We start from the raw sequence: 12,526 nt of genomic DNA, 5'->3' as shown, positions 1-12,526 counted from the left end.
GAACTCACTAAAACCTGGGCTGGCCCACCTCCCTCAGAAGCTCGATGCCAGAGGCCAGGGAGGGTGGGGGATATGAAAGAAGAATCTCGGGTAAACGAGCTGCCCAGCCAGCCCCCAGCCCACCCAGATTCCCTTCTGGATTGAATGGCTGAGCAAAAAATCATCCTTCCACTGCTTAGACAGACCATTCTCATCCTCCCATCCCCCACCCTCCCCAAAATATCAATCGATCAGTAGTGTTTATTGAACATTTGCTGTGACCATAGAACACAATTGAGGTAGAAGGCATGAACCTTGCCAAGTACCTTACAATATAATGAGGATGACAAACATAAAATAAATGATAAATAAGAAGAAGAAGTGCTCAAATAGTCAAGCACATACATCTCTAGGTACCAAAGGCAATCACATCATGGTGAGAATCAGTATAGGCTCTGTGTAATGGTTACCCATTCATCTTTACAACCAGCAGAAACTTCTCTCTATTGGCACTCTGTATTATCACAAGAGCTTACTTCAGTACTCTGTACACAGTAAGTGCTCAAAAAATGGATTGATCAACTTATTAGCACTCTATCATCCTTCTCTCACAAAAATGTGAAGAGAGGTTGTGAGTGCAAAAGTGTTAAGATGGTAGCAAGGAGGATAGGACCTGGGGAGAAGGAAAGTTCACTGAGGAAGACCTCCTGGAGAAGTTGGCACTTCAGAAAGGATTGGAAGATGGGGAGTGCTGTGGTCTGCAGGATTTGAAGGACAAAAAAGTTCCAAGCAAGAGGAAGGGCATGAGCCAGGGATCTGAGGTGGGAGAAACAAGCACTAATAACAGTGAGAAGGTGAACTTTAAAGGAATGGAGAGTGTGAGCTGGCATTTAGTGGGAGAAGAGAGTGGATTGGTAACGAGAAGGATGATAGAGTGTTAAGCAGTTGATCAGTCCATTTTTTGAGCACTTACTGTGTGAAGAGCACTGAAGTAAGTTCTTATCATAGTACAAATAGAGTGTCAATAGAAGTTTCTGCTGGATTCGAAGATGAATCGGTAACCATTGCACAAAGCCTAGACTGATTCTTATCATAATGTGACTGCTCCACCATTCCCTTCCTCTGCCACGTCTCCCTCCAGTAGATTCCCTGGCCTCATGGAGAAGGGAAACCAAACCAGCTTCTCAGAATTCCTCCTCCTGGGACTGTCAGATCGAGTGGAGCAGCGGCAGCTCCTCTTCGTGCTGTTCCTCTGGATGTACCTGCTCGGATTCCTGGGGAGCCTGCTCATCGTCCTGGCCATCGGCTCCGACCCACACCTGCACACTCCCATGTACTTCTTCCTCGTCAACCTCTCCTTGGCTGACATCTGTTTCTTGTCCACCACGGTCCCCAAGATGCTGGTCAATGTCCAGACCCAAGATAAATCCATATCTTATGCAGGTTGCCTGGCACAAGGGTACTTTTTTAATCTGTTTGGCGTAATGGACAATTTCCTCCTCACAGGGATGGCTTATGACCACTACGTGGCCATATGTCAACCCCTCCATTATACCACGATCATGAACCCACGGTTCTGTGCCCTGGTGGTTACTGGGTCTTGGATGGTCAGTGGCCTTGATGCCTTAATACATACCTTACTGATGCTTCGCTTATCCTTCTGCAAAAATAATGAAATCCTTCACTTCTTCTGTGAAATTAACCAGGTTCTAATGCTTTCCTGTACGGACACCCACATCAATGTTTTTTTGTTATATGCACTGATAATGGCACTTGGAATAGGTCCCCTCACAGGCCTCCTGTTCTCTTACACTCGTATTGTCTTCACCATACTGAGAATCCCATCTGCCTGGGGAAGGTATAAAGCTTTCTCCACCTGTGGCTCTCACCTGTCCGTGGTCTCCCTGTTCTACGGCACTGCTCTTGGGGTCTATTTCAGTTCCACGTCTACCCACGTGTCCCGGAAGGGCTCGGTAGCATCCGTGATGTACACGGTGGTCACACCTGTGCTGAACCCCTTCATCTACAGCCTGAGGAATAAAGACATGAAAGGGGCTTTGAGAAACGTGTTCAGCAGGTAAACTCACTTTCTGAAAAAACTGGGCCCTGGAAGGGAGTAGGATGTGCTGGAATAACCTGGGAGTTAGCCTAAGCTTTTCAGCAGCACGATGTAGTGGCAAGAACACCAGCTTGGGAGTCAGGGGATTTGGGGGTTAATCCTGACTCTGCCACTTGCCTGCTGTGTGTAATCTTGGACAAGTCACTGCAACTCTCTGGTCCTCAGTTTTCTCATCTGTAAAATGGGAATTAGATACTATTCTCCCGCCTACTTGGACTGTATCCAACCTATTTTGTAACTACTATAGTGATTGGTACAGTGCTTGGTGCAAAATGCAGATTCAATACTTGTTTGCCCTCCTACTTACATTGCGTGCCTTATTTGGGACCTGATTACCTTCTATCTACCCCAGGGCTTAGTACAGTGCTTGGCACATAGTAAGCACTTAAAAAATTATCATTATTATTAGAGAAATGGCATGGCCTGGTGGAAAGAGCATGGGCCTGGGAATTTGGAGGACCTGGGTTCTAATCCCTGCTCTGCCACTGCTCTGGTGTGTGGCCTTGGGCAACTCACTTCACCTTGCTGTGCCTCAAATGCCATTATTATTATAAAAATAATACTATGCCTGATCGATTACTGATTTATCCCCCTCCACGCCCAGCCACTGTCATCCAGTCATGCCATTCGCTCATCCATTTCAACACTCTTGGTGAAGAGATATCTTTATTCCAACCAGTCGTATTTATTGAATACTTACTGTTTGCAGAGCAGTGTACAAAGCACTTTGGAGAGTACAATATAACAGAGTTGGTAGACACAATCCCTACCCACAATGATCTTACAGTCTACAGGACTTTATATTTCATTGATTTATTCACCTGTTTGCTTTTTTATCTATACTTGTCTGGTTTTAACTCTTGGATATTTGTCAGTTGATGTTTACTTCGCTCCTCCATTAGACTGCACACACTTTGAGGGCAGAGATCACATCTTACTCCTCTTTTGGACATGCCTCATGTGACTGAAATTGTGCACTCCCCACCGTACTTGCTCAATAAACAATCTGAAAAATGATAAGGCATGGCATTCTCCATGGCACTCTACAACTAATTCAAGATGTTTGATGATGCGCAAAGCTTGTTCTTTGAGCGCTAATAGGTACAATCAATATCAAATGGCTAGACAGGATCACAGACAATGAAATTCTGGAATATTCCCTTCCTCCTTAGACTCTGAGTCCCACGTGGGACAGGGACTGTGTCTGACCTGATTATTTAGTAGCTACCCGAGTACTCAGTGCACTGCTTGGCACTCAGTAAGTGCTTAATATCTACAACATAGCCAGTTTCCTAGAATGTAAATTATGTTTACCTCAATTCATCTATGCTGAGTGGGATATGGGAGGAGAATGAACGACAGCAGAATTCCCAAATAACTACTACATGGAGAGCTGAAATTAGGAAACTGAAAGCAAAGAGAGCAGAAGACCTAGTTAAACAAAGCCTAAGACAATGCTGCATCCCAGCAGAAAACTGGAAGTCAATTGCCAAGGCCAGATCAGCATGAAAAACTACTTTCAAGAAAGGAGTGGTTTTTTTTCAATTTTGAGTAAAAGTTTCATAAGGAACATGAGACAAGGAAACAAAAGGGAAGTGGTATCAATCAGTCAATCATATTTATTGAGCACTTACTGTGTGCAGAGCACTTTACTAAGTGCTTGGGAGACTACGATATAATTGACTTGGTAAATACATTCCCTGCCCACAAGGAACTCACAGCCTAGAGGGGGAGATAGACATTAATATAAATTATGAATATGTATGTAAGTGTTACAGGGCTGAGGATGGAGTGACTAAATGGTACAAATCCAAGTGCCAGGGTGATGCATAAGGGAGGAGTATGGGAAATGAGGACTAAGTTGGGGAAGGCTTCTTGGAGTAGATTTGTTTGTTTGTTTGCTCATTTTTTAAATGGCATTTGTTAAGTATGTACCGTGTGCCAGGCACTGTACTAAGCTCTGCGGTAGATACAAGATAATCAGGTCGGGCACAGTTTGGGTCCCATTTGGATTTCACAGTCTTAATCCTCATTTTACAGATGAGGTAGCTGAGGCACAGAGAATTTAAGTGACTCTCCCAAAACCTCACAGCAGACAAGTGGTCGAGCCAAGATTAGAACCTAGGTCTTCTGATTTCCAGGCTCATGCTTTTTCTACTAGGCCACGTTGTTTTTGTGATTTTGATGTTCTTTTAATAAGGCTTTGAAGTTGGGGAGAGTGATGGTCTGTCAGATATGAAGGGGGAGGGAGTTCCAGGCCAGAGACAGGATATGAGCGGAGGGGGGCGGAGACTGTCTTTGTGAGGGAGGTTCGAATGCGGGAGCTTGTGCTCTGTGCCTCATCTGTAAAATGAGGATTAAGTCCGGGAGCACCACGTGGGACAACCTGATTGCCTGGTATCTACCCCGCCACTTAGAACAGGGCTTGGCACAGAGTAAGCACTTAACAAATACCGTCATTATTATTGTTATATATTATTATGTGTATTTAGCTTTAATTCTATTTATCTATTCTAATGGTATTGCCACCTGTCTACTTGTTTTGTTGTAATAATAATAATAATAATGTTGGTATTTGTTAAGCACTTACTATGTGCATAGCACTGTTCTAAGCGCTGGAGCACTGTTCTAAGCGCTGGATAATTTTAGTATTTGTTAAGCGCTTACTATGTGCAAAGCACTGTTCTAAGCGCTGGGGAGGATACAAGGTGATCGGTTTGTCCCATGTGGGGCTCACAATCTTAATCCCCATTTTACAGATGAGGTCACTGAGGCCCAGAGAAGTGAAGTGACTTGCCCAAAGTCACACAGCTGACAAGTGGCAGAGCCAGGACTTGAACCCATGACCTCTGACTCCAAAGCCCGGCCTCTTTCCACTGAGCCACGAGTCTCCCCCTTCTAGACTGTGAGCTCATTGGTGGGTAGGGACCGTCTCTATACGTTGCTGATTTGTACTTTCCAAGCGCTTAGTAATAATAATAATAATGATGATGGCATTTGTTAAGCACTTACTATGTGCAAAACACTGTTCTAAGCGCTGGGGGAGATAGAAGGTGATCAGTTTGTCCCACACGGGGCTCACAGTCTTAATCCCCATTTTACAGATGAGGGAACTGAGGCTCAGAGAAGTTAAGTGACTTGCCCAAGGTCACACAGCAGACATGTGATGTTGCCAACTTGTACTTCCCAAGCGCTTAGTACAGTGCTCTGCACACAGTAAGCGCTCAATAAATACGATTGATTGATTGATGTGGTGGAGGCGGGATTCAAACCCATGGCCTTTGACTCCAAAGCCCGTGCTCTTTCCACTGAGCCACACTGCTTCTCGTGCTCTGCACACAGTAAGTGCTCAATAAATACGATTGAATGAATGAATGAATATGAGCAAGGGGTTGGCGGTGAGATAGATGAGATAGAAGTATAGTGAATAGGTTGGCAATAGAGGAGTAAAGTGTGCGGGCTGGGTTGTAGTTGGAGAGTAGTGAGGCGAGGTAGGAGGGGGCAAGGTGATTGAGGGCTTAAAGCCAATGGTAAGGATTTTCTGTTTGATGTGGAAGTGGATGGGCAACCACTGGAGGTTCATCAGGCACTGCATCAAGTGTGGCAAAAATCAAAACTACAACACAATAAGGGACAGCCTTTTTGTGCATAAAATGTGAACACAACTGTGGGTCCTGCATTTGCATTTACAGTCACACATGCACACATAAATGAATTTCACTTGGAGGTGTCTTCTTCTAATACAAAGAACAACTCTGTTTCTGTCCATCTCTCTCTCTCTCTCTCCCTCTCTCTCGCTCTCTCTATTCATTCATTCAGTCATATTTATTGAATGCTTACTGTGTGCAGAGCACTGTACTAAGTGCTTGGGAAGTACAAGTTGGCAACATATAGAGACGGTCCCTACCCAACAGCGGGCTCACAGTCTAGAAAGGGGAGACAGACAACAAAACCAAACATATTAACAAAATAAAATAAATAGAATAAATATGTACAAATAAAATAAATAGAGTAATAAATACATACAAACATACATACATATATAAAGGTGATGTACAAACATATATACAGGTGATATACGTATATACAGGTGAAATAATAATGTAATAATAATACAATATAAGAGAAGCAGCGTGGCTCAGTGGAAAGAGCACGGGCCTTGGAGTCAGAGGTCATGGGTTCAAATCCCGGCACCGCCAACTGTCAGCTGCATGACCTTGGGCAAGCCACCCCACTTCTCTGTGCCTCAGCTACCTAATCTGCAAAATGGGGACCTAAACTGTGAGATATATATATATATATATATATATATATATATATATATATATATATATATGTAAATATATGTACACTTCCAAAAAAAAGAGACCACAACTAGGTGAGACCCACAGATGAAGAAAGCTCTATACTTTGCCTATCTATCTGCCTATCCTTTGTACTTAATATATAGAATGTATGTAATGAGTGGGCTATATAATGTACAATAGCCCAGTGTTCTGGCTTCAAGTTCTGGTTCTGCCTGCAGCTGGCTAACATGGGCAAAGATCACACACGTCTTGTCAATGTGCTGGGCTCCTGCATGCCTCTTCACCTGTTACACTCAGTGCCCCAGTGGGGACACTATCAGTAGGGACAAAAAGGTGGGATCGGTGCTGCACAAGTCCCTAGCACTAAGACCTGTTCCCCTGCACAGATTCTCTAACCTAAAGTCTCAGGTTCGAGACTCATCTATTGTTCCTCAAGGAAGACTCTGTCACCAGCAATACGCACAACAATTTTAGCTCTGACTATGCCAGTTCTTACTCCCCCATTATAGAGTAGGGGATCATATACTCTTCTTCCTATCACCTGCCCATCTCTCAAGCCCCCAACCCTAGTATTATCCTAACTCCTCTCTCTCTTTCAACCCATATATTGTCTATTAACAAATCAATCAGTGGTATCTGTTGAGCGCATACGGGGTGCAGAGCACTGTACTAAGCACTTGGGAGAGTGCAATACAACAGAGTTGATAGACACATTCCCTGCTCACAACAAGCTTACAGTCTAAGGAATTGTGTCAGTTTTTTTCATAACAACATCTCCAGAATACACCTCTTCATCTCCATCTAAACTGCCGCCATGCAGGTCCATAGGAATACGCTTCATACAATCCAGTAACTAAATATAATAGGCACTTGGGAAAGACTGGCTAGAATAAGACATGTAAATGCTGCAGAAACGTGTAAATGTGTAAGGAAGCTGCTGGGGTGATGTGACTGCCCAGAGCAGGGTTGGGTCAGTCATAGGACATTTCCCGGAGAAGGTGGCTTTTAAGGAGAGTTTTGAAGGAGCTTCGGGACGTGGACTGGTGAGGGAGAAGGGGGGGAAATGTCTGGCAGGAGCAATGGATTGGAAACCGGACGTTTTATGCAGAGTGAAGAACAACTCATATCTGCAGGTGACTGGTGGTTGGGAGAACTCTAAGCTCCAGACCCTGATGGTGACACCCAGCAGTCTCCCCATTCCTTACACAGGTGTCTCTTGACATGGTCTGGGCAGAATAGAGATAGTCTGCATTCCCAGGGCAGTGAATTCCCATGAGTCAAGCACTTAGTACAGTGCTCTGCACACAGTAAGTGCTCAATAAATACAATTGAATGAATGAATGAGACTGATGGCCCCGTGGACCAGAAAACAGTCTGAAAGGATTCCACAGGAGCACCAGCACCATGCCACTCCCCTGGGCCCAACCAGCTCTGTCCTCACCATGTGCCAACTCCAAGGGTGGCAGGGTCACTGGGAAAAACCATAGGCACCAGTTACACGTGGCCTTCTCCTGATACCCTCAGTAGGGACCATGTCCCAGAGGATTAGGAGGGGAGGGGAGAGGGCCGGGATGGTCCCAGAATGGTGGTCTGTGTCTTAGGAGAACCCAAGGAGCTGCTTTCTGTCCACTCCTGGGCTAAAGGCAGCACATGGAGCCCCAGCACCATCGGAAAGAGGTCACCGGCTATAGAGACCATAACACCGGCTGATATGCACCCTTCAGCTCTGCTCCACCCCTGCCCCTGTGGCCCATGGCACCCTCAGACCTGCCACAGGCTGAGAGTCCAGGGCCAGGGTTGGCCCACAGTGGGGGCTTCTGTTTTACACAGAGGTTGGAGCCTTAACATGTGGGGTGTCCTAATCCACACTGTACCAAGTGCTCAGGACTAACTTGGGACAGAAATGATATTCTCTCACCTCAGATTTCCCAAAAATGGCCAGAAAGGTTCATTCTCAGGCTGGTCCACCAACCCCTGCTGTATCCTCCAAGTATCCGGCAGGAAGGGATCACAACATCTCCAAAAAAAAAGATTTTTCCTGCAGAACACGTTTCTCAGGGCCCATTTCATGTCTTTGTTCCTCAAGCTGTAGATGAAAGGATTCGGCATAGGGGTGACCACCGTGTACACGACAGATGCTATCGAGCCCTTCTGGGATACTTGGGAAGTCATGGGACTGAGGTAGACTCCGAGGGCACTGCCACAGAACAAAGAGACCACAGTCAGGTGAGAGCCATAAGTGGAGAAGGCTTTCCATCTTCCCCCAGCAGAGGATATTTTCAAAATAGTTGAAACAATATGAATGTAAGAGAAAAGGAGGCCTGTAAGGGGACCTAAACCAAGCACCACGAACAGTATGTACAGTAACACATCATTAATGATGGTGTCAGTGCAGGATAGCTTTAGGATCTGGTTAAGTTCACAGAAATAGTGAAGGATTTTGTTGTCTGCACAAAAGGATAAGTGAAGGACCAATAGTGTGTTGAGTAAGGCATCAAGGCTACTGACACTCCAGGACCCAGAAACCATCAGGGCACAGAGTCGAGGACTCATGATGGTAGTGTAGTGGAGAGGGTGGCAAATGGCCACATAGCGATCATAAGCCATCCCGGTTAGGAGGAAGGTATCCAGACTTCCAAAGAAGATAAAAAAATATACTTGTGCCAGGCAGCCAGCGTAAGTTATGGATTCGTTGTGGGTCTGGATGTTGGCCAGCATCTTGGGGACTGTGGTAGACAGGAAGCAGGCATCAGCCAGGGAGAGGTTAGTGAGGAAGAAATACATGGGGGTGTGCAGGTGCGGGTTGGATGTGATCGCCAGGATGATGAGCAGGCTCCCCAGGACCCCAAGCAGGTACATCCAGAGAAACAGCACAAAGAGGAGCTGTCGCTGTTCCTCCCGGTCAGACAGTCCCAGGAGGAGGAATTCTGAGATGCTGGATTGGTTTCTCCTCTCCATGGGGCCGGATGTTCTGCTGGGAGAGACAAGGCAGGGGAGTGGGATGGTGGAGCAATCACATCTTTGTTTAGGTCAGTCATTCCCCACTGGGATTTTGACGGGATAAGGATGAACTATGTGAACCTTGGGATGTCAAGGAAGGCATCAATTACCCAGCTCCTCCAAGCATACTGGTAACTCTACTGAAGGTAGATTTCTGGCATGAGTGGATCACTGAAATAATCCAGTAATGATGTTTCTTCGGTCTTATACTCTTTATCCAGTGGGCTATCCTCAGGACCTTGAACTTGGACATATCCCTTGCCTGGCTGCCGCGCATTTGGGTGTGATTGAGGTGGACTTCAAATGTGCTCAAGTTAAAAAAAACCTTCTCTTAATTCCATAAATTGTTCCATCTCCTTCCTCCCATTATTATTCAAACTTCTGGAAGAGGTCATATCCACCCACGGGTATACAACTGATGCACAAATTGCATGAGCCATTTGGTTGGATTACAAATTTGTCTGGGCATCCTATTAAATCTACCAATCCCTAGTAGACGGGGTTGAACTACCACCTAACATGGCACAGCATCCCCTATTGTTGACATCTGCCAGTCCTGTGACATAATGTGATTTCAGCCTGGTGACCCCAAACATCCTCAGTGGAGGAAACCATGTGTCAGAGATTCAGTTCCCCTATGTTCCTGCCATGAGGATCAGCTGCAGAGAAAGGGACCCAAGAGAGATATGAAGGACATAATCAAAAAGTTGGTGGTTTTCTACTGGGGAAGCAGCATGGCCTAGTGTATAGAGCACAGACCTGAGAGTCAGAAGGACCTGGGTTCTAATCCCACCTCCACCACTTATCAGCTGTGTGGCCTTGGACAAGTCACTTCACGTCTCTGTGCCAAAGTTGTCTCATCTGTAAAATGGGGATTAAGACTGTATGCCCCATGTGGATCAAGGACTGTGTCCCAACCTGATTAGCTTGTATCTACCCCAGCCCTTAGTACAGTGCCTGGAACATAGTAAGTGCTTAACAAATGCCTTTAAAAAATTAGTTCCTAAATAATTGAAAAAGGGAGATGAGCATAATTTAGGTATTCTTAAATTCTATCTCTTGCACACCCTTCCCCCACCCATCTCATCTGGAAGGTATTCCAAATTAATTTCCTCATAGATTTATTTATCCTTTTGCATCTTTTATTCATATCTGTTCTCTCTTTTAACCATGGTATAATTGTCAATTTATATCTACTGGGGCCCCCATTAAAGTGCCAGCACTTTGAGAGTTGGTACTGAATTGCTGAATTCTTTTGTATGGCTCAAAAATGCCCAGTACAAATGCTTTTCCTGTAGTAGATGACAGGTCAATGCTGGTGTTATGCTACAATAACATGCCCTCCTGACTCCAACTTTCATTGGATGACCACTTGTCAGATGATAAACATATAGTGGAGGACTGGACCTGGTCTCAGAGAAAGTCACAAATAGTATAGGTTTCCACAGAGCTAAATACAGTGTAGTAAATACATAGTTGTCTACACGCGCTGCCTAGAATTCCTCAACGACAACTCTCTCCTCGACCCCCTCCAGTCTGGCTTCCGTCCCCTTCATTCCACGGAAACTGCCCTCTCAAAGGTCACCAATGACCTCCTGCTTGCCAAATCCAACGGCTCATATTCTGTCCTAATCCTCCTCGACCTCTCAGCTGCCTTTGACACTGTGGACCACCCCCTTCTCCTCAACACGCTATCTGACCTTGGCTTCACAGACTCCGTCCTCTCCTGGTTCTCCTCTTATCTCTCCGCTCGTTCTTTCTCAGTCTCTTTTGCAGGCTCCTCCTCCTCCTCCCATCCTCTTACTGTGGGGGTTCCCCAAGGTTCAGTGCTTGGTCCCCTTCTGTTCTCAATCTACACTCACTCCCTTGGTGACCTCATTCGCTCCCACGGCTTCAACTATCATCTCTACACTGATGACACCCAGATCTACATCTCTGCCCCTGCTCTCTCCCCCTCCCTCCAGGCTCGCATCTCCTCCTGCCTTCAGGACATCTCCATCTGGATGTCCGCCCGCCACCTAAAGCTCAACATGTCGAAGACTGAGCTCCTTGTCTTCCCTCCCAAACCTTGTCCTCTCCCTGACTTTCCCATCTCTGTTGACGGCACTACCATCCTTCCCGTCTCACAAGCCCACAACCTTGGTGTCATCCTCGACTCCGCTCTCTCATTCACCCCTCACATCCAAGCCATCACCAAAACCTGCCGGTCTCAGCTCCGCAGCATTGCCAAGATCCTCCCTTTCCTCTCCATCCAAACTGCTACCCTGCTCATTCAAGCTCTCATCCTATCCCGTCTGGACTACTGCACCAGCCTTCTCTCTGATCTCCCATCCTCGTGTCTCTCTCCACTTCAATCCATACTTCATGCTGCTGCCCGGATTATCTTTGTCCAGAAACGCTCTGGGCATATTACTCCCCTCCTCAAAAATCTCCAGTGGCTACCAATCAATCTGCGCATCAGGCAGAAACTGCTCACCCTGGGCTTCAAGGCTCTCCATCACCTCGCCCCCTCCTACCTCACCTCCCTTCTCTCCTTCTACTGCCCAGCCCGCAACCTCCACTCCTCCACCACTAATCTCCTCACTGTACCTCGTTCTCGCCTGTCCCGCCATCGACCCCCGGCCCACGTCATCCCCCGGGCCTGGAATGCCCTCCCTCTGCCCCTCCGCCAAGCTAGCTCTCTTCCTCCCTTCAAGGCCCTGCTGAGAGCTCACCTCCTCCAGGAGGCCTTCCCAGACTGAGCCCCTTCCTTCCTCTCCCCCTCGTCCCCCTCTCCATCCCCCCATCTTACCTCCTTCCCTTCCCCATAGCACCTGTATATATGTATATATGGTTGTACATATTTATTACTCTATTTATTCATTTATTTATTTATTTATTTTACTTGTACATTTCTATCCTATTTTATTTTGTTGGTATGTTTGGTTCTGTTATCTGTCTCCCCCTTTTAGACTGTGAGCCCACTGTTGGGTAGGGACTGTCTCTATGTGTTGCCAATTTGTACTTCCCAAGCGCTTAGTACAGTGCTCTGCACATAGTAAGCGCTCAATAAATACGACTGATTGATTGATTGATTGATAGTAAGCGATTAACAAATTCCCCATTATTATGATTGTAATTG

The 12,526-nt window shown here is 46.1% G+C and overlaps 2 protein-coding genes across 2 annotated transcripts; one reads left to right on the top strand and one right to left on the bottom strand.

Annotated features, from left to right (window-relative positions):
- The first annotated feature begins 1,136 nt into the window (after nucleotides 1–1,136).
- Nucleotides 1,137–2,060, top strand: LOC119922769 (olfactory receptor 7C2-like). Its single transcript, XM_038742431.1, has one exon. It carries the CDS (start codon nucleotides 1,137–1,139, stop codon nucleotides 2,058–2,060), a length of 924 nt encoding a protein of 307 aa, XP_038598359.1.
- Nucleotides 2,061–7,376: 5,316 nt separating this feature from the next.
- LOC119922741 (olfactory receptor 7A10-like) lies at nucleotides 7,377–9,363 on the bottom strand. The gene is made up of 3 exons (XM_038742414.1): nucleotides 8,324–9,363; nucleotides 8,165–8,222; nucleotides 7,377–7,445 (listed from the first exon to the last, which is right to left on the bottom strand). Exons 1-3 carry the CDS (start codon nucleotides 9,361–9,363, stop codon nucleotides 7,377–7,379), a joined length of 1,167 nt encoding a protein of 388 aa, XP_038598342.1.
- Between the last annotated feature and the right edge of the window lie 3,163 nt (nucleotides 9,364–12,526).

This window comes from Tachyglossus aculeatus, unplaced genomic scaffold (genome assembly GCF_015852505.1).
Source record: "Tachyglossus aculeatus isolate mTacAcu1 unplaced genomic scaffold, mTacAcu1.pri scaffold_123_arrow_ctg1, whole genome shotgun sequence".
Lineage (NCBI taxonomy): Eukaryota > Metazoa > Chordata > Mammalia > Monotremata > Tachyglossidae > Tachyglossus > Tachyglossus aculeatus.
Note: the sequence above shows the minus strand (reverse complement) of the source record. Positions and strands in the feature narration are given on the sequence as shown.